This window comes from Lynx rufus, unplaced genomic scaffold (assembly GCF_022079265.1).
Source record: "Lynx rufus isolate CCGP_SWC_20201006 ecotype Redwood Valley unplaced genomic scaffold, mLynRuf1.p SCAF_27, whole genome shotgun sequence".
Classification (NCBI taxonomy): domain Eukaryota; kingdom Metazoa; phylum Chordata; class Mammalia; order Carnivora; family Felidae; genus Lynx; species Lynx rufus.
The window spans coordinates 4,189,403-4,210,594 of NW_025814842.1; the positions used below are offsets into that span (position 1 = coordinate 4,189,403).

The window sequence follows — 21,192 nt, forward strand, 5'->3', positions numbered from 1 at the left end:
ATAAAAACCCCAAGACATGGTCATCTAGGCTCTTTGTGAACACTCCAAAGCAGGGAACTTAGTATGCTACAAAGTAACCACTGAGCAAACCCACACAGAGGGCTCCGACAACAGAGTTCAGTAGGCACAGTTTGAAGGTTTCTGTGTGACTGTAAAAATAAACTCTACCAATTACCTACATTAGGAGCTGACACACCTCTTAATTTTGGTGCCAGTGCAAGGCCCATGAAAAAGAGATTTTTGGGGCGCCTGGGTGGCGCAGTCGGTTAAGCGTCCGACTTCAGCCAGGTCACGATCTCGCGGTCCGTGAGTTCGAGCCCCACATCGGGCTCTGGGCTGATGGCTCAGAGCCTGGAGCCTGTTTCCGATTCTGTGTCTCCCCCTCTCTCTGCCCCTCCCCTGTTCATGCTCTGTCTCTCTCTGTCCCAAAAATAAATAAACGTTGAAAAAAAAAATTAAAAAAAAAAAAAAAAAAGAGATTTTTAATCTAAGAAAAAAGAAAAAAAAAAAAAACCAAAAAAACAGAGAGCAAGTGATCCAGAAAACACAAATGGAAGGGCAGCCACCGAGCGGCTGGGAGCAGGTTCTTGAACATCCGAGTCTCCACACCTCATCTGTAAAGTGGGCTGTTGTAAGGACTGAGTGAGCACCAAGTGTGTAAAGGACTTGGCACAAAGCTCTCACTACTAAAGGCAGAGAGGTCACGAAAAATGGCAGAAATAAAGATTTTCAGAAGGATGAAAAGTGTCAAGAGAAAGTGGTAGAGCCTGGGAGATGCCCTCAACACTTCTCTCCGTGGTTTCTTTGTGGTGGCTTCTTCGTGGTACAAGTGACAGGCTTCCTGACTGTATTTACTACGACCACTGAGCAAACTGTCAGTTGCACCCAGAACAGGGGTCAGATGGTTCAGATTTCAACTTCCTCCAACTGGCTGGGAGTCACAGGACACTGTGTTTAGAAACTAAGAACTAAAATGCATTTCAATTAATGTGTTTTTTTTTAAACTTAAAAAAATGTTTATTTCTTTATTTTGAGAGAGAGCAAGCAGGGGGAGGAGCAGAGAGAGGGAGAGAGAAAATCTCAAGCTGGCTCCAATGCTGTCAGCCAGAGCCTAATGCAGGGCTTGATCCCATGAACAGAAATCAAGGGTCGGACACTTAACCGACTGAAGCACTTAGGCGCCCCTCAATAAATGTATTTTTAAAATCACAATTTTTTGGGGTGGGGGAGGTACCGGGGTGGCTCAGTCAGTTAAGTGTCTGACTTCAGCTCAGGTCATGATCTCTCAGTCCATGAGTTCGAGCCCCACGTCAGGCTCTGTGCTGACAGCTTGGAGCCTGGAGCCTCCTTCGGATTCTGTGTCTCCCTCTCTCTCTGCTCCTGACTCACTTGTGCTCTGTCTCTCTCTGTTTCAAAAATAAATAAGAACATTAAAAAAAAAATAATAAAGCTCCTCAGATCAAGGGGCGCCTGCCTGGGTGGCTCAGTCGGTTGAGCGTCTGACTTCAGCTCAGGTCATGATCTCGTGGTTCGTGGGATCGAGCCCCACGTCGGGCTCTGTGCTGACAGCTCAGAGCCTGGAACCTGCTTCAGATTCTGTGTCTCCTTCTCTCTCTGCCCCTTCCCCGGTCATGCTCTCTCTCTCAAAAATAAACATAAAATATGCTCAGGAGTAAAGGCAGACATTATCATATACTCTTAAAAAATGGCAAATCTTACTTTATATGTATTTTACCATAACTTAAAACATGAAGACTGGTCCCCTTGGGTTTGGGCTGAGTGACAGATGGGCTTCTATGAGACCTTTCTGGAGGGAGTTCCCTTGGGACACACTGTAGGCACCCTGAGTGTCATCATTCACGGTGAACCAGGATACTCTCCACTCTGCAAATCTAGGACACGCCTAGGCTGCTGGAAGTGGGGAACAATAGGAGGAAAGAAGATGAGAAGGCCGGGTGCGGGGGCTGGGTCACAGAAGGAACTGACCTCCAGCACCCCCGGAAGGGGCTGAGTCACCCACAGGAAATCCAGGCGTGCCGGAGCGGCCACCATGGCCAATTTTATCTTCCAGCAGCACTGGCTTCCTAACGGACAGGCACCGGGCGTGAGAGGAAGAACTCCAGTTCTGGGGCTCCACAGAGCTGGGCTGGGGGACCCCATCAGCCTCCACAACCTGACCCGGAGCCTACCTGCAGCAGGTTTACCGTGAGAAGCAATTGATCTCTTCTTACAAAGTCCCAAGCACAGTGACCGCAAGAATGGAAGTTAACATTTACCGGGGGCCTCACTACGTGCCAGCTCCTACAGCGAGCACCACACAGACCCGGATCTGCGTAACAACTCCACCAGTCAGGTCCGATTAATGAATCCCCACGTTACAGATGAGGCAACTGAGACTCAGTGAGGTTCAAACCCAGGCCTTCCAGCTCCAAGGCTGGAGCTCTTAACCTCCTAAACCACGGGTTTCTGAACTGGAGCTTCTGGAGCAGTGTGACTGCAGGGCCCCTGGAACTCTGCCTGCCCTGCCCCAAGCACTGTCACAGGCGAGTACTTTCAGGCCCTGCTTTGTTCTAGAGAGAGTGCATCTTACCCTCCTTGAAATACAAGAAGGCTTCTTCTCTCTGGGATGGGCAGAACTCCGAAATCTCCTTTTTTTCCACTAAATACAAGAAAATAGGGCAAAACAAAACACCTCCATTCAAGCAGACGAACAACCAATACAGCAGAGCATCACTTCCCTGGAAATTTTTAGGGAATTCGCATTCTTGGTCAGCTCACCCAAAAGTGCATGTACCATGCCTTAAAAATAGTTCATCTGAGGGTTGCCAGGCCGCATGGCTCAGATGGTTAGGTGTCTGACTCTTGGTTTCGGCACAGGTCATGATCTCATGGTTTGGTTTGGGAGTCTGAGCTCCGCATCAGGATCTGTGCCGTGTGGAGCCTGTTTGGGATTCTCTCTGCCCCTCCCCTCCTCGTGCTCTCTCAAAATAAATAAATAAACTTAAAAAAGGCCCGTCTGACAGTCTCTGACCGGCTTCCCCGGCACTTGGCCTTTGAGACAAAGCTAGCAGGTCCCTCTCATCCAGACAGGAGCTTGGGGGCCCCAAAACCTCACCTCTTGAGCCAGAAACCCAAGGTGCAGGCCAGGCTCTACCATGAGGCCCAAGAGGACTCACTGGCTCATGGTAGTCGGGTCTCCTGTCGCCTCTGAGCTGTTGTTCTTAGCCCATTTCAAGAGTGGGAACACACACTTCCAAATTTCCCTGACATGCTTTTCTTGTGAGGCTACTAAGTTTCTTGCACATCACAGAGTCCCATGGAATTTTCTCTTTCTGCCACACAAAAAAAACAGTGTTTTTGATTCTTATACACATTAAAGCAATTATGGGGAAAAAAGTTTAATAGAACACAAATAAAAAAGTCACCAGTAATTTCTCTCCAGAGAGAACTCCTGGGAATATTTGGCCTGCTTCCCATTGGTTGTTTTTGTATCCACATCTCACTCAGAAAAGCCCCGAGGTTCTCTTCTGGAAAGTCGTGCTCTGCACATTCAGGTCCCACCTCCCCGTGCGTACCTGCTCTAGTTCACACCCGCTCCCTAGGTGTCTCTCCCTGCCACCCCAGTCTGCCAGAGACTCTACCCCTCTGAGGATGCAGTCACGTGCCGAAGGTCGCAGGGTCATGAGACGTGAAATCGGGACCAGGCAGAGACCGGCTGCTCCTTCTGGGCTGACAGCCTCCAGGGGTGCCTGGGCAGTTCTGGGCTCTGCAGGTGGCCACAGGCCGCAGACCTCAGGAGCGGGCGGTCAGGGCCCCTTCATCGGCCCCTGAGACCTGAGCTCCTCTCTGCACCCCGCCCGCGCGGGCCTGTCAGGAACTGCGGGAGGAACAGATGGCTCTGTCACAGTCACCTCATCGGACACCCCGACAGGCTTTAGTGAACGGCCACCAAGGGTGACACGTCCCCCAGGACTCCTCCATCTGGCCTCTGGCACGGGCTTTAAGATGGATCCAGCAGGCCTGAATTCCATTCTCTGTACGCTTTCTGGCTCCTCCGAATCGGGGTGAAAATTTTTACACAGATCCACGGAATGTGCATACGAGCGAGGCTAGGCTGAAACAGGAGGGAGTGGACACCAGTCCATGGTCAAGATGTCCCAGGACGGGCGGGTCTCAAAAGGCTGAGTATAACGAAACACCGGGCTCGGTGGAAGAGAACCATCCAAAAAATTCCTCTGGCTGCCCACGGCCACTCTGGGAGGGGAGCCCACAAAGCACGACCAGACACGCTGAGGACTGCGAAGGGAACAGGCACAGCGCCCACAGTGGTCCGGCACACCCCAAATGCAGTGCCGAGGCTCAAGGAACAAAGCGGAATGAGGCATGGAGTCTCACCGCCCGGCAGATCTGGAAGAATACTTTAAAGGAAGAAACGAGTGGGCTGCATCTTAACAGGAAGGTTTTACTTCCTTTCCCCGAATTCCTTTGAGCTCAGCAGGACACAAAGTGCCGGCCTGACTTGCAGGCCTCGGACACGCCTGTTTCACATGGAGGCAGCGGGGAGCACGGCGAGGGCACGAGGCCAACGGCAGGGGCCCGGTTTCTCTAAACACACACTCGGCCCGGCGGTCGCTGACAGGAAGTGAGGCAGAATTCACCAGAGAGGTTTTAATTAAGAAAGAAAAAGGCGCCCAAATCCCGACTCCTTAAACTGCGCCTCAACAACGAAGCTCCACAGCTCTCCCTGAGCAGCAGAGTCTGGACAGACAGGAGGCAACAGAAAAAGAGGCTGTTTCTGTCAATCAGAGACTGCCGAGATCGCCAGCACAGGCTGGAGGTCCCTAAAATAGACGTGTGAGCGCTTGGCCCCACGCTGCTCTTGCCAAAGCTTTGAAAAGTCCCTCTGGGCCGGTTTTGTTCAGCATTTCTGATCACCATGGCCGGCCGCCCGCTTGCCTGCTGTCCAGCCTCCTGTGACCACGGAGGGAGGGTGGGTGACTTTTCTTCTTCATTTAACTTTTCCTCCCCTTAAAAAGGTGACTGGGAATCGCAAGTCAACTGCTGCTTCCCTCCTGCGATTCTGGGGGTGGGGTTGGGGCTGGGATCCAGGTCATGTGTGGCCACAGCTGTTGTTAATAAACTTGCAATGATTTCATAAAAGCCTTCCAAAGGGCTGAGGATTTAGTTTCAAATTGTTCCCAGATCGGCTGCAGATCGCCGAGCAACACCAGTCCCTAGCCCCCCGCCCCAGCTGTCCCCCTGCAACAGGAAATTGGGGGGAGGAGGGGGAGGCCCAGCCCGGAGCGGCACATGCTGTGCAGCTGGGGTCTGGAATGGCGGGGCGGGGGGCCGGACAACGTGCTGGGGAGCAGAGACGGCCAGGCTCTCGGCGGGCTCAGAGAGGCCCAGCACCCAAACACCTTTCTATCCAGAGCTCCCCACAGGGGCCCGGAGGCGGCATGGAATGTGACGTTTTGACTCTTGTCAGGGTCAAGTGCTCAGCCTGGGCCTGCTGGCATTCGCTGAAGACAACACATATCAGCTGTTTACTGGACTAAGTCATGCTGCTACCCTCCTTGGCAAAGTCTTCCCGTGATACCTAAACTTGATCAGGGACACTTTCAAGGTTTGGGGATGCCTGGCCCCCCCTTCTACCATTGGCAACTCGCTCATGGGGAAGGGGTCCAGTGATGGTCCTACACCTCTGTGGAGTCCCACCTGGTTCACTGGGCTCAGGGACCCCCATGGGCACCTTCTGATGAGCCCCCAAAATTTGTGACCTCTCGCTCCAGGGTGAGGAGACTTCTGGAGTAAAAGGAGCTGACATCTAGTACAAGACCTGGGCTTGCACCCTGCTGTTACCAAGTGACCCGAATCTCATTCTCCTCACCTACAGACCAGGTGAGGGGTGGGTCCTGTCCCCATGTTGTAACAGAACGGACAGTGTTTAAAAGGTGACTAGGAATAAAATGCTGAGGCTAGCTGTGGAAGCTGGGCTGAGGGGCAACAAGGGAGCTCACATTTCCATGTCTTTCTCTCTCGTACAAGGCACACTGAAAAAGTTAAGGAAACACTGGGGCGCCTGGGTGGTTCGGTTGGTTGGGCGTCCGACTTCAGCTCAAGTCATGATCTCGCGGCTTGTGGGTTCGAGCCCCGTGTCGGACTCTGTGCTGGCAGCTCAGAGCCTGGAGCCCGCTCTCTCTCTGCCCCTCACCCGCTCACACTCTGTCCCTCTCTCAAAAATAAATAAACGTTAAGAAAAGTTTAAATTAAAAAAAAGTTAAGGAAACATGGGTGCCTGGCTGGCTCAGTCGGTAGAGCGTGTGACTCCTGATCTCAGGGTCATGAGTTCAAGCCCCACACTGGACGTGGAGCCTACTTTAAAAAAAAAAAAAAAAAAAAAAAAAGGTTGTGCAGTATCCTCCATACACCAGACCCGGCAGGGGTTGGGCACTGGTCTAGTCGGGGTGGTGCTGGAACCACAGACGGGAGAAGCCAGGTGGGCGGCTTTAAGACGCCAAGAGAAAAAACAATCCGGGCTGGAGCCTGCGAGATACCGTTCACTGACCGTCATCTTTGTAAAAATGGGAGGACGCATCTGCCTTAGAGAATTAAACACATTAACACAGGTCAACATCAGGCTCAATTCGACGCAGGCTTGGGAAAAATAAACACGTCTCCTGACCAAATGGCTGGGTGGGAACGGTATCAAATTGTAAACTGGTTGTAAAAGCCCCAGAGTTTTATTTGAATCGAACAATCTTTACTTTCATATTAAAAAAATCAAGGAGGTTGTGAAAAACAATTCTGCGCAGTTTCTGGTAACCAAAATCCAAGATAAACACTGACTTTGTTTTGCGTTTATAGAGAAGAAGAGGGCTGTGAAGAATTTTGCCCCACTTCTGAATCCACACTGCCAGGTGACTGCCCTGCTGAACGCGGCTTCTGAGGAGACACACCTTCTAACTACTACCGCTCACTCAGCTGCACACGGACAGGGAATGGTCAGCGTGTTTGGACGCAGTCAAGCCCCAGGGACCCTCCCTGCTGCAAAATAACGTTTGCTCACTTAGGTGTGGCCATGTGGCTTTGCATCCTGCCCCCCAGTTAGAAAACTGTAGTTTGCTTCTCTTTCCTTCCTGAAAAGACATCTTGTTTTTCAAGACTCGCGGTTCAGTGTTGCTGGCTTCTTGTTGATAACGAGCAGAGAAGGAAAGTTACATTCCCCGTTTCAGCTCTCATATGGAGTTCATTCGGGTTCCCAAGCAATCTCTGGTCATTAAGGGAGAAAACCACCAAGGGACATAGAGACTCTTCCCGGCCTCGCTGGTTAATTAAGCTGGAGAAAAGGCTTGGATGACAGGGCACGCTTTGTTTCCCTGGACTTCTCAATGGCTTTGTGTTCTCAGAAGCCCCAACAGATGCTGGCTTGGAATCCAATCAGTCTCCTGGTGAGAATCAAGGAAACGGGGCTGATCCCAGATTTGATGGGAATGGGGCACATGGAACCAAATCTCTGGCTGTAGCTGCCCGAGGAGATCGGAGGAGTTTGTATTTGCCTGACCTTCCTTTTGAACTTTATTCTGAGCAAATACAGAACCTTTCTCAGGGCGGAAGATGACAGTTCAACAAGAAACAAGGGGGCAGTCGCACGCCGTGGCACCCAAACAAGGTAACAGAACACAAGAAACCTTTAACCAATTCCAGGCATAGGACCAAAAAAGAGGTGGGAGAAGGAACAAGAACAAGCGTGAGGAGAAAGGGAAAACTGTGCAGGCTGAGGACAGGTCAGCCAGCCGAACGCCCTCTTGTGTGTGTGACTCTACTTGGCGCTGTTTCCGGAGAGACGACGCAGAGCAGGGAGCACTTAGTGGGAGTTGTAGCTGAAGAGAAAGAATCCTATTTCCTGGGGCGCCTAGTTGGCTCAGTCGGTTTAAGCATCTGACTCTTGGTTTTGGCTCAGGTCATGATCTTACGGTTCGTGGGACTGAGCCCCATGTCAGGCTCTGTGCTGAGAGCATGGAGCCTGCTTGGGATTCTCTCTCTCCTGCTTTTTCTGCCCCTCCCCCGCTCTCCCTTTCTCTTAAAATAAATAAATAAACTTAAAAGAAAAAATCCTATTTCCTCACATAGTTCCCCCAGTTTGCTAAGCTGCATGGCACTGAGGAAGCAGGTCGGCAGAAATGCCAGGTCCCGGGAAGGTTCGTCCCCAGAGGCCCCGCGGATCACCTTAGTGAGCCCGTGTCACTGAGGGCCGCACCTCCCTCCACTCCATCAAACCAACACCAGAAGGATGACCTATTTACAAAGTCTGCCCTTCCTTTGGTGATGGGGGGGTGGGAGTGGGTGGCGGGGAGGAAGGCTTGCTAAGAGTCTCAGTCACAGAGCTGTGGAGTGAGAGCGATTTCTGGGTCCCTCAGCCCAATTTTCTGCCCAGTGAGGTTGTTCCTGACACGCACACACCTGGTTTCCATATACGACTCCTTGCTTTTCAAAACTGGTCGCTCCGAGGATTATGGGTAGGCCAGGAGAATGCTCTGTTGTGGCTGTCACACAGGGGCCGGCCTGTTACCGACACCTCCTCTTGTCAGGCACATTGGAGATGTTCTGCAGCAGGGGTCAAGTCTGCTGGCTGACAAGGCGCTTCCTTTGGCTTATAAAGTGCTAGTTTAAACTGTGTTTTAAAGATACTTGGATTAAGGGCTAATCTTTAACAATCAGGAGAGATCATATTAAAGTACAGATTTCTACCTTCTCTGGAGAATGTGAAGCCATGGCTAGGTAACTAGGAGTAATATCTCACTTGGCAACAATCTGTGGGGGCCAAGGGGCAGCCTTAGATGGACGCTTATACCCTCTCCTGTTTGCCACAGTCCCCACCACACCCTCCGGCCCCAGACCTGGCCCCACTTGACATTCACCAATCATTTATGTTACTATTGCCCTTGCGGTAACCTGGGTCCGTGATCCCAGCTACATGCTGTTGGGTGTCCTATGTGTAGATCTTTCCATGTTTTTCTTCCAACATGTTTTAAAATATAGCTATATAGCATCTTATTAATGCAGTATATATTACCTGGATATTTAAGTTAAAAAAAAAATGTATACATATAGCATCGCTTAAAAAAATTTTTTTTAAGTAAACTCTACCCCCAATGTGGGGCTCGAACTGAGATCAAGAGTCACATGCTCTACTGACTGAGCCAGCCAGGCGCCCCAGCATCACTTTTTATAGCTGTGTACTCTCCTAATACCAGCATCCCACTCTCGGGCTGTTCGCTGCTGTACTTAACATGTGATGAAAAAATAAAATTCTATCTTGTCTAATCCACTGCTGTTTTTGGACTTCCGTGAGTCACAGCCAAATTGATCCTTATTAACAGAGGGATGTTTATTGATTTCTTATTGAGTCGTATTACTCATTACATATATATTTTTTTAAGGTTTATTCATTTTTCAGAGACAGAGAGACAGAGGGTGAGTGGGGGAGGGGCAGAGAGAGAGGAAGACGCAGAATCCAAAGCAAGTTCCAGGCTTTGAACTGTCAGCACAGAGCCCGACTCGGGGCCTGAATTCACGGACGGTGAGATCATGACCTGAGCTGAAGTTGGACGCTTAACCGACTGAGCCACCCAGGTGCCCGTGTCATTACATTTTACTATTCATCTGTATCATATGTGTGTTACAACGATTTCCCCCAGTTTTTCATTTAACTTTATCTTTGTTTACGATGTCTTTTGCCAAAGAGGATTTAAGTAATTTTAGTCTGGCCTCGATATACCACTAAGAAGGATCTTCGCACTTAGGGGATGATAGAAGTCATTTTCTCTTGTTTTCTTGAAGTATTTCCAAATAGCCCAGTGCCCCAAAAGAGCTGCTGAAGGTTTCTCGTGCCACATGGTAGCCAGTGTGATCTTGAACACTTACATTAGGCCAAGTCACCCCCCCATGTAAGCCCTGCAGCAGCTCCCACTGTAGCTGGTGAGACACACGGCCTGGCTGTGCCTGCCTCCCTCACTTTCCTCCTCTCAGCCACCACCTGCAAGATACACAGCCTTCTTTCTGGTCCCCAAATAGGCTGAATTCATTTGATTTCCTCCTCCTCAGGCAGGCCTCTCTGCAAATGCTGCCTCCGGGGGAGCCTGCAGGTCACTCCACCTAAAGGCGGCCTAGCCTCCCTCTCCTGCGCTAGCCTTCTCTGTGGCATCACTCGTCAGTCCTGCGTAACACCAACTACACGAAGGACTCATCTCAGACTGTAAACTCCATGATGACGGGGCTTTTCTGTTCAGACTAGTCCTGGCAACACGGAGTAGTTAAGAAAAAAAGAACGGGTGCATCTATCATTTCTCCAAGTGATCTGAAAGGATATTTTCAGGGTTGTCTGGCTGGCTCACCTGGTACAGCATGATACTCTTGATCTTGGGGTTGTGAGTTCAAGCCCTACGTTGGGGGTAGAGATTACTTTATTTATTTCTTAATGTTTGTTTATTTTTGAGAGAGACAGGAAGAAAGAGGGAGGGGAGGGAGGGGGGGGAGAGAGAGAGAGAGAGAGGGAGAGAGAGAGAGAACGAACACGAGTTGGGGAGGGGCAGAAAGAAAAGGAGACACAGAATCTGAAGCACCATCCAGGCTCTGAGCTGTCAGCACAGAGTCTGACGCAGGGCTTGAACCTATGAACCACGAGATCATGACCTGAGCCGAAGCAGGATGATTCACCCAGGCACCCCAGAGATTACTTTAAATAAGAACTTAAAAAAACCAAAACATAAAAACCAATATTTTTATCACATGAAATTCTCATTTAACGTGTTTCCGGTCTCTGTTTTGTCCTCTGGTCTAGTCTTGAGTCTACATGATTAGCGCAGCTTAGTAAAAATTAGTCTCATTAGAAGCAATTTTTCAAGGGTAAAAAACCATCCTACTGAGTTTAAATGGGAATCACAGCAAACGTCTAGATTCCGGATAGAAGTGCTGTCTTCCCTTAGAGGGGGAGGTGCGTCTCCACTCTCAGGCCGTCCTCATTGGCCCCAGGGAGAGCAGAGGAGTGGCGGGCTGGCGCCCCCGGGGCTCTGGTGCACCTTCCTCAGGCCTTTTGTTTGCTCCACGCTTGCAGGGTTTTCACTGTTCTGCTCAATCTTTGTGGGAGAACAACTCTTGGCCCAGATCAGCTTATCACTGATTCAGAGTTTCAAACTTAGAACTCACTTTAAGAAGTGATACAGTTTATGTGAAAACTTACTTGAGAAGAAAGCATATTTTTCCATATGTTCAAGTCTCTTCATGTCTTTCAATATACTTTTATAGTTTTCTTCGTATTTCTTGTTGAACCTAATCTCCTAATCTCTAGGATATTTTTATGACTTGTATTGCTATATAATATGAATGACAGTGAATGACATTCTGTGTATTTATTTTGTATCTAGCCATCTTTGTATGGCTATGGCCTCTAATAGCTTTCCAGTTGATTATTTTGTCTTTTCTCAGGCTTAACACGGTAGATTTAACTTTCTTCACTACATTTAAAAGTGCCTAGAACTGTGCCTGAAACACAGTGGATGTCCAGTAAACACCAGCAATTATGTTCTCTAACTTCTGCTCTCTTAGCTAACTGAACTGACGAGCAGTTCCAAAACAAAATAGTGCTGATGGTCTTATATTTGACCTTTGGTAATGCTTCTATGTATTTCACTATTAAAAACATGCTGAAGGACTATTCTGAAATATAGGATTTAAAAAAATCAACCTTCTATACTACTCTTTAAACCTTAAGATAGATATTTGATTTTATTACATGTCTTTTACCATCTAAAGATATCATATGGTGAAGTGTATTAATAAAGCTCTCAGTATTAAACCATCTTTTGGATTTCTGGAACAATCTCACTTGGTTATAGTTTCTATTTGCTGATATTTTACTTAGAGAATTTATTACTTAAAAAAAAATTTTTTTTAACGTTTATTTATTTTTGAGACAGAGCATGAACAGGGGAGGGGCAGAGAGAGAGGGAGACACAGAATCTGAAACAGGCTCCAGGCTCTGAGCCATCAGCCCAGAGCCCGACGTGGGGCTCGAACTCACGACCATGAGATCATGACCTGAGCCGAAGTCAGATGCTCGACCGACTGAGCCACCCAGGCGCCCCGAGAATTTATTTTTATCTAAAGACAGAGCGAGCAAGCATGAGCAAGGGAGGGGAGAGGGGAGAGAATCTCAAGCTGGCTCCATACTCAGCATGGAGCCTGATGTGGGGCTCGATCCCATGACCCTGGGATCATGACCTGAGCCAAGATCAAGAGTTGGACGCTCAACTGACTGAGCCACCCAGGCGCCCCTTTATTTACAGAGTTTAAAACCTATATTAATGAGTTAGACGGATGTAATTTTCTTTTTTTAGGGTTATCTCTGTCAGGTTTTGGTATCAGCATTATGCTTTATACACAAATACGTAAAACTATCTTTACTTTTCTATGCTCTGGGATTTGTTTTAGATGGCACAGAAACATTTTATTCCCTGAAGGATTGTAAGACTCTGCCTACAAACTGGGCATGCTGCTTTCTTGAGGAGTTGCTTTTTAATTACTTTCTCATTTTTTCCCCGTGGTCATTGGTCTATGTAATTTCATATCTTTCCAGAAGTCCCAATGAGTTATGTGTATATATTTTTTTTTTTAATTTTTTTTTTTCAACGTTTATTTATTTTTGGGACAGAGAGAGACAGAGCATGAACGGGGGGAGGGGCAGAGAGAGAGGGAGACACAGAATCGGAAACAGGCTCCAGGCTCCGAGCCATCAGCCCAGAGCCCGACGCGGGGCTCGAACTCACGGACCGCGAGATCGTGACCTGGCTGAAGTCGGACGCTTAACCGACTGCGCCACCCAGGCGCCCCGAGTTATGTGTATATAAAATCCCTTTTCAGTATGTCATCTTACCACGATTGCCCCCTACAAAGCAACAGGCAGCCATGCATTCACTTACGGTGGGGTCGGTCCAGAGAGAGCATCTTGAACACTCCTGGCAAGGAGCTCCCGGTGAGCGAGGATGCTGGCAGAAATGGTCATAGCCGTTGATGGACACTCGACAGAGGTAGCACATTTGGGCGCCACAGCGGCAAGACATGCGGTTGCAGCCTTCGGATTTGATGAGGCCGGTCCCACACTTGTGGCATTTCCTGATGCGGGCTGCCGTCATTTTCTCCTCACTGAGAAGAGAACACATGAGAGGAGACAGCAGGGAAGATGACAGGAAGAGAAAAGCGCTGTGGCCACTAAGTCTGTTTTCCCACAGGGGACCGCCTAGCCCTTCTAGTGACACCTGGAGAGTGCAAAGAACCTCTGCTTTGGAGTCGATAACTACGTTTGGTTTATTAGTTATGTGACCCTGGGTAAATGCCACAACCGCTCGGAGACTCAGTTGCTTCATTTTTAAATTAGGAAAGCCCAGCTGCCTCCAGCACGTTTTGAGGATTATTAGGTATGAATATCAAGTACCCTGGCACAGCACCTGGCACCAGCATTTGGAAACTGCTTATTCTGCTTGTTACAGGCCTAAAGCAGAGAAAACGCAAGGTCTTCCTAAATATGTGTTTTCTATAAACAAAGCTGGTTCACGAAGAGCCAGTGGGCCTAAACCTGAGTTGCAGAGACACCTTCGGTTTTGAATACTTAGTGTGGGGTGGGGAGACACAGGTGGGGACAATCCAGCAACCAGTTCATAACCTCTTCCTGTTGACAGGGCCCATCTCCACGTCAAAATCCCACATCCCCAGACTCCCTTGTAGCGAGGGGATCTGCATGCATAGGAGTCGATCCCGGCCAACGGAAGCTACTTCTTTCCAGAAGCACTCTACCTGATCTGGAGAGGCAGGGGACTAGAGCCGAAATGACACATCTTGGCTCTCTGCCAAGAGCTGGCGCTGCTGGACTAGTTTCTTCCGCAGTGCAGTGTTCCTAACTCTAAAATGACACTTGCCACCTTGGCCTGTGACTGTTGATGTGTCTGTCCTCCTCTACTGAGTTGAGTTCTTCAAAGGTACTAAAAGGCACACCTACGGAGACTAGGGAAGGCAGGAAGGACTCCAAGAGTGGACAGCCACAAAGCTGGACTTGCCCCACTGCTCTGAGCCCTCCTCTTTCTTCCAAGCGGGAACCCAGAAGGGTGACCAGGGAACTGCTTCCCTGAAAAGACTCAACAGTCTGGGCAGGAGTTCTGATCTGTAGCCTCTCTCCTAACACTGAGAAAATAGCCATCTTCCTCCCAGGGCTCCCAGTGTATCTGCTAAGTAAGGGAAGCCAGGTGAGTCTGGGGGCAGGCAGGTGTTTTTAATTACTGATATCCAGAAGACTGTCATAGTTTGCTCCTTAGAAGCCAGATCATGTGCTTAAGAATAGAAAAATGAATTAGGAAATTGGCTGCTATTCATTTAGGTCTCATTTTGAAAGGCCCAAATGCAGGAAAGCTCCGGCTTGAAAAGAATTTAAACCCAGTTCAAGTCACAGAAGAATAAATGATTTCTAAGTGTCGCTGAATAGGAAACATCGTCAAGGAGACAAAGTTTAAATAAAGTGAATTTGTTATTGTCAACTTGATAATACAGCACACATGTTCATGAATTCAGTTACTCGGCAACTGTGAAGACATTTCTCAATGCTCCATGTTAACACTTACAAGGTTCTGATGCAAATGTTTCCAATATAAAAACCTGTGACCAAAACACAAGTGCAATTCTCTATGCGCAAACTTTTTGTGTAAGATCGCCTCCAAGGCTGCTGTGTGGCTTTGAGCTGTCATGCTCTGGTGGCCTGGGGCTGGCTGGCTTCTTCCCTGGGTAGCTGCTATGGCTATAGTGTGGGAGAGGAGTGGATGAAAGAACCAAGGTTACACACCCCTTTCCCGAAAGCTTGGGAAGAAGGCGCACATTTATTTGCTTGCCCTGTTCCACCATGCTATCAGTCACCAAAGTAACGGTGGATATGGTAGGGGAGAAAACGCACTCCCAGACGAATGGAGGAGCACACAGTGCGCACCACTCAACATGGCTCTAATGTTCAAACAGCTGTTCCACACGGCAGAAGGTCCGTTCGAGGCCTTCGTTTTTGCAATCATAAGAACAGTAAGAGGTAGGGCCAGTCCCTGTTAACTTTTCCTACACCAAACAGAGACTGCTTTTATGGCTTGTGGTGACCTGTTCAGTAACACGAAAGTGCCAATTGAGATGAGGAGATATCAGTTGATTCTTTTGGGATTAGAGCGATTTGGGAACTGGATTCTAAACGAGGCAGGAAACAAACATCCCCACAGGATGTGTTTCTGGGCAGGACAGGAAGAGCAGCCGGAGCTGCAGCCGTGTCTGCTGACCTTGTGCTCAAACAGGAAGGCTCACTGCCGCCTCTACAAAAATGATCTAGACCCCCCTCTACATAACTGATCTAGACCCTACAGCTCCATGATTGGTTATTTGCGCCACTGTTGAAGTATGTTGGGAATTTGGGAGCTGTCGTCATTTTTGGTGGCACATACCATTCAAAATGTTCGATGGTTTTCCTTTGCGCGTGTGTGTATGGATTTCTTTTATTGTGACAAAACGCACATAAAATTTCCATTTTAGCTATTTTAAAATCCAGAGACATTTAGTATATCCCAATGATGTGCAACCATCACTGCTATCTAGTTCCAGGCCATTTTCATCATCCTCCCAAAAAACTCCATACGTACGAAGCAGGTCACTCCCCGCACCCTCCTTTCCCTGCACCCCCTCATCTGTCTCTGTCTCCAACTGACTGGTCTATTCTTCACACAGGCAAATATCCACATGTCTAAGGACCGCTCAGACACATGGAACGATGCGAGGGTGGCCTTCTGTGCCTGGCTCCTCTCACTGAGGAGGCTTCCGAGGTTGCGGCATGGATTTTCATCCTGTTCTTACGGCTGAGTAAGAATCCCATTCTATGGCGTACTGAACTCCGTTTACTGTTCATCAGTTGAAGGACATCTGGGCTGTTTTCACCTTTGGCTACTGTGGATAGTGCTGCCAGGAACATTCACGTACAAGTTGGAATACCCATCCCATCTCGTACCACTTATTATGCTGTATTTTATGATTCAGCAACAGTAAACTGCTTATAATTCCCGGTGTGTACCCTGCCGTTGCTTATTTTTGACACTAGGCAACTGGCACGATTCCCTGGAACCTCTGGTCTGTGGAGTAAGGGCTATGCAGTGGGGAAAGGAAGTGGAAGCCCTCGGAGGACCCCCTCTCTACAGAAAGTACCACCAGATTCCCCTGGGCATCTTTGAGATTGGTGCCATCATCGAAGACTTCAAAGGTACAGCGGTACCGATTCTCAACACATCTCCTATTGTTTCGGTTTGGCCTGTACAGATAGTGGGGCTTTGAGAACATTACTGTATTGTAGGTACTTGTATGGAGAATGTGCATTACTGTGACTCATCAGGTGCTGCCTGTAACTGTAGCTGCTGTTCCAGATGTCATTTCTTTCCAGAGCAAATACACACAGCCTCTGGCAACCGGTATGTAGCTACTGATCTGAAAAACGCTTTCTCTGTCTGATACGCAGAGAATACCAGAAGCAGTTGGCAAGGACCTCGATCATCTGTGGTCCAACAGGACAATACAGTGGTCTTCTATTCAAAAGACAAGCAGATAGAACCTGGGTGACCAGGAAGTAGCAGGTACTCTAGGATACATTAATATGGTAGATGAGTGCTAGGAGGCGGGAGATCAATCCCTTCAAACTACAGAGATCTGTAATCTCTACGACATGCTGGCAGTCTGGAGGTCACACGTGTGTATTATGCTGTTCCCTCCAAAGTCAAGCACATGGTACCTTATCTTGTATCCCCTACCATGAAGAAAGAAGTCGGACATCTGGGAGGTCTTTCTGGATTTTGGAATTAACATATGATCACGTTTGGAATTAACGTATGATCATACTTGGATGTGCCACTCTGATCTATTTATGCTGATAAAAAAGGCTGCCAGGTTTAAGTAGGGCCCAGACCAAGAGAGGCTTTCCAGTTGTTACTGGATGCAATCTAGGTTAGACCAAGACCTCGAATGGAGCCGGAGGAAGGAACTGACAGGACGTCGGGGTGGAGGTTCTGCTTTGAAAAGTAACCAGCTATTCTCTTGCTAAGAAACACTTCCTGGCCTGTGACCAAGTCCTGGAGCAGTCCCAGGGCCCGGGCCCGGGGCACTGACAGTCGGTTTACGGAGCTGGGCAGTGCTCCGTCACCAACTGCAGGTGGAACACATGACCTGAGAAAGTCCCAATGCAAGAAGTTATCTGTGTAAGTGCTTTGTGTCATGTTTGTGAACTAGGGCCTTCTGCTTACACATTCGCGTGCGCACACACACACAGGCACAGTGAGCACTTACGGAAGATTTACGGGGCCAGAATCACGCTAGGCACTTGAGCACTTTCATCTCCACGAGAGGCAGACACAAGTACGCTCTGTACCATACAAATGAAGAAACCGAGGCACAGAATGATTAAGAAATTTGTTCAAGGTTCTTAACTACTGCTATCCACAGCGAGCACTCAATAAATCTGTACTGACTTCATCAAGAAGACATCCTTCTTAGTACGGGTAAGAGCCCAGATGGCAACAACAGAAATCTTCGGCTTCTCCCAATCCAAACCAGACGTAACTTGTCCACAGTAATCAGAACAAATTTTGGGGGGAGATGGCTCATAAACTGGCTGAAAGACAACTCCAAAGGAGAAATTTAGAATGTTCTTGGCAATAGCACAACTACCAGACTAAGTATATAGCCTGACAAGATGATTACTTTCAAGAAAGAGTAATTTTTGACATGTTCATCACTTTAAGGCCATGCCACTGGTCAGCTGGTGGCCGCTCTGAATTATAAACGCTGGCAGACAGGATTTGAGGAATCAATGCTAGACTTTTCTAGTTGGAGTGGCATCTCTGGTATCATGTTCGTTTTCTTTCATTGCCATAGACGTAATCACATCTGGGGATAAGGGCCGTGCTTCTGCCCACTACAGTCTACCCTCCGGCCTCCAGATTCATAGCCATCCTACACCCTTACAACCACCTCAAACCAAGACCCCAAAGGTCTCGTCCACCATAGCATCAGCTCTAAGTCCCAAATCTCACCGTCTAAATCAAGTTCAGGTGAAGACAAGACATGATTTTGGGACACACTTCTGCTGAGATGGCTGAGGGGGGGTGATGCCTGAGTTTCTTGGAAGCTCCTGGGTCTGACTGAAGGGATCCGAAGAGTCCCTCCCTCGAGCCTTTACGTGACTGAAGACTCCGACGTTTGGCACACGTCCTCGGTTTTCTCTCCAGGAGCATGCGTTTTCTGACGCTGAACATCTTGATTTTGGGGTCTTTTGTCACCTGGACGGGATGGGAATTTCAGAAACAATCAAATCCTGTTTCTGACCCCCAATCTCTCCTTCTGCTTGCACTTTCCTCTCTCCAGGGCTCGCCCTGTGGGTCCTCTCAGCTCCATGTCCAGACGCACGGTCTTCACCCTCTGCCTTCGGCATGACCGCAGGGAAGCTGGCTGAGCCTCTTGCCACTGACACAAGCACACGTTCCGCCCTGACTTCTGAGTCCTCACCAGCAGGCCTTTACGGCCAAAGGGACGCGACAGGTCTGTTCACTGAAGTTTCAAGTATTCTCCAGGACAATTCTGGTTTTGTCCACAGCTCCTCACTTGCTTCTGAGCCCTCAAGGGTGAGGTTTCTGAAGTCCGTATTTCTACCACTTGAAGGCAGTCTAGGCTTTTTTTCTATCGTGCTTTGCAAGATGCCTCCAGCCTGTACCCACTGACCGATTCCAAACCCACTCGCACACTTCTATGTATTTGTTATAGCCGCACTCTACTTCCGGCCCCCAAATCCGTGTCAGTTTTCTACTGCTGCTGTGACAAGGCATGACACGTTATTAGCTCACTGTAACACAACTGCATTATTTTGTAGTTCTGTAGGGCAGAAGTCCAGCACGGGTCTCCTCAGAAGAACACCAAGGTGTCACTGGGCTAGGTCACCTACTCCAGGACAGAATCTGTTTGCTGTTCACGTGGGCTGTCAGCGGATTCCTTCTTTGGGGCGGCAGGGCGGAGCTCCTGTTTTCTTACTGCCTGCACACTGAAGGTTGCTCCCTGCTTCTAGAAACGGCCACGTTCCTTGGCTCAAGGCCACCTTCCTCCACCTCCAAAGTCGGAGGCAGGAGGTGGAGTCTTTTCACATCTCTCCAAGTCTGTCACTACCCCTCTATCTGACCACAGAAAAGGTTTCTGCTTTCAAGGAGCCCTGGGATTAGACTGGGCTCACCTGGATAATCCACGATCATCTCCCCACCTCAAGGTCCATAACCTTAATCACATCTGGAAAATCCCTTTCGCCATGCCACAGGTTCCAGAGATTAGGGCAGGGCCATCTCTGGGGGTCATCATTCTGTCCACCAAATTTGTGGTAAAGAACACGGTTGGAAAACCATGCACCACTTACTACCCGAGTGACCATGTGCAAGTTACTTGGGCTCTGTGCCTTAGTTGTATCATTCAGTAAAATGAGGATAATACCACCTACCTGTGGTAGAAACTCGGAGACTGTTAACTGCCCCAAACAGTCATTTCCTACTTCATTTTCTTGGTAACAAAACCCACTCTTCACCCTTCAAATTTAAGTTGGACATAAAATCACCCAGCTAGACATTATATATGGTGCCTGCTGTGAAGCTAGGTGGTGGCCATGTGACTCAGTCTACACCAATTGGGCAGGAGCAGAAGTCACACACACACACACGCGTGCATCTTATAACTTAAAAGCTGCCGGCCTGGCAGCTTGTCTCTTTCTCCTTTGCTGTGGACTGGAGTGCAAATGTGGCTGCAACCCCGCCACAACCATGCAGATGAGAATACCACCTCAGGGAATGGTGAAGCAATGTGATAAAGGAACCTGGTCTCTGAATGACCTCACGGGACAGATCTGTGTGGCAAGACTGGACTATTATATGAGAGAGAAATGGACTTCTGTATTATTTAACTCAATGTATTTAATGAGTTAATATCTGTAAAGTGCTCAGCCACATAGGGAGTGCTAAAGAGTCCCAGTGCTGATTATTAACTGACTGCATTATATTGCATTCTGGAGGCTGTAATTCTGCTTAGTGTCTCAGGCTACCAGTATCCTATAGGAAACATGGATATAAGCAACATTAGTGCAATCTAATCCAGCTAAAATGTGTTACTACTTATTTATTCAGATTATACGGAGAAGAGGAACTAACATTACTGAATTCACACGTGCTGGGCATTTACTGTATCACATCTGACTCCAGGACCAGCTCCATGAGGCTCAAGAGGTGAGGAACCGGAGGGAGGTGAGGTCACTTCCTGAGATCACTCTGTACTGGGGTGGCCTGAGAGCCTACTCTTCACACGATCCTCACTGTCCCCTGACAAAGGGCAGGCTGATGGGGGGGCGGAGGGCCCGTCGTAAGCCCCCCGGAACGAGGTCACTCACATAGACGTTCGGTACTTGATGTCATCTTTCTCTGCCAGCTCTTCACAGGTGAGGCCATTGTGCTCCTTCCAGAGTCCCTGACACTTCCTACAGGTTTCCTGGGGATAAAGGAGAGACACAAAGACAGCTCCTGGTGAGGACACACCACACAAGTTTCTGTTCTACAACAGGAAATGCGAAACGAGCTTCACGTGGCTTGAGTTCTTTCTGAGGATGATTTCTAAAGACATTTCTCAACGGAAAAGGTAAGAACCATTAGGAGAAAGCACGGCGAAAATTTCTTTTCCTTAGATTAAAAAAACAAAAAAAGTGTCCCCCCATCACCCAAATTGTGTAAGGCCTTCTACAATGTCAGGAGCCACCTGAAAAACAACAACAACAAACAAAAACCACAGCAGACAGACTTATGTGAAATCGGGTTTTTACAAATAAAATCCCGGCAGCTGCCTCAGCGCAGGGCCTGTTTGGGTCTCAGAGGTTTCCGTAATCCCTACGCCCAGGGTTCCAGTGCTGCTCTGGCAAAGGAATACTTCTGCTGAACTGATGAAAGGTCTGGATTAGGATCACTAGGGATCCTTAATTAAGGGAGATACTCCCTCAGTCATCCCTCACTCACAAATACAAATATCAACCTCCACAGCTTAGCCTCATTGATAAAGGTGAAT

General features: G+C 48.5%; 1 protein-coding gene and 2 non-coding genes across 6 annotated transcripts in view; 1 reads left to right on the forward strand and 2 right to left on the reverse strand.

Annotated features, from left to right (window-relative positions):
• The window catches only part of RNF216 (ring finger protein 216), a 143,827-nt gene that overhangs the window by 5,065 nt on the left and 117,570 nt on the right, over nt 1-21,192 (reverse strand). For all 4 annotated transcript variants that reach the window (XR_006964003.1, XM_047089056.1, XM_047089054.1 and 1 more), the window contains exons 14-15: nt 20,528-20,625; nt 12,981-13,203 (exon numbers count right to left, since the gene is read on the reverse strand). Coding sequence is in view for 3 of the 4 variants with exons in the window: in XM_047089056.1 (XP_046945012.1) it covers nt 12,981-13,203; nt 20,528-20,625 (321 nt within the window). In the remaining variant the exon portion in view is untranslated. The remainder of the gene's footprint in view (nt 1-12,980; nt 13,204-20,527; nt 20,626-21,192) is intronic.
• TRNAR-CCU (transfer RNA arginine (anticodon CCU)) lies at nt 6,297-6,369 on the forward strand. The gene has a single exon. It is a non-coding gene; the product is annotated as a tRNA-Arg (tRNA).
• TRNAR-UCG (transfer RNA arginine (anticodon UCG)) lies at nt 12,058-12,141 on the reverse strand. The gene has a single exon. It is a non-coding gene; the product is annotated as a tRNA-Arg (tRNA).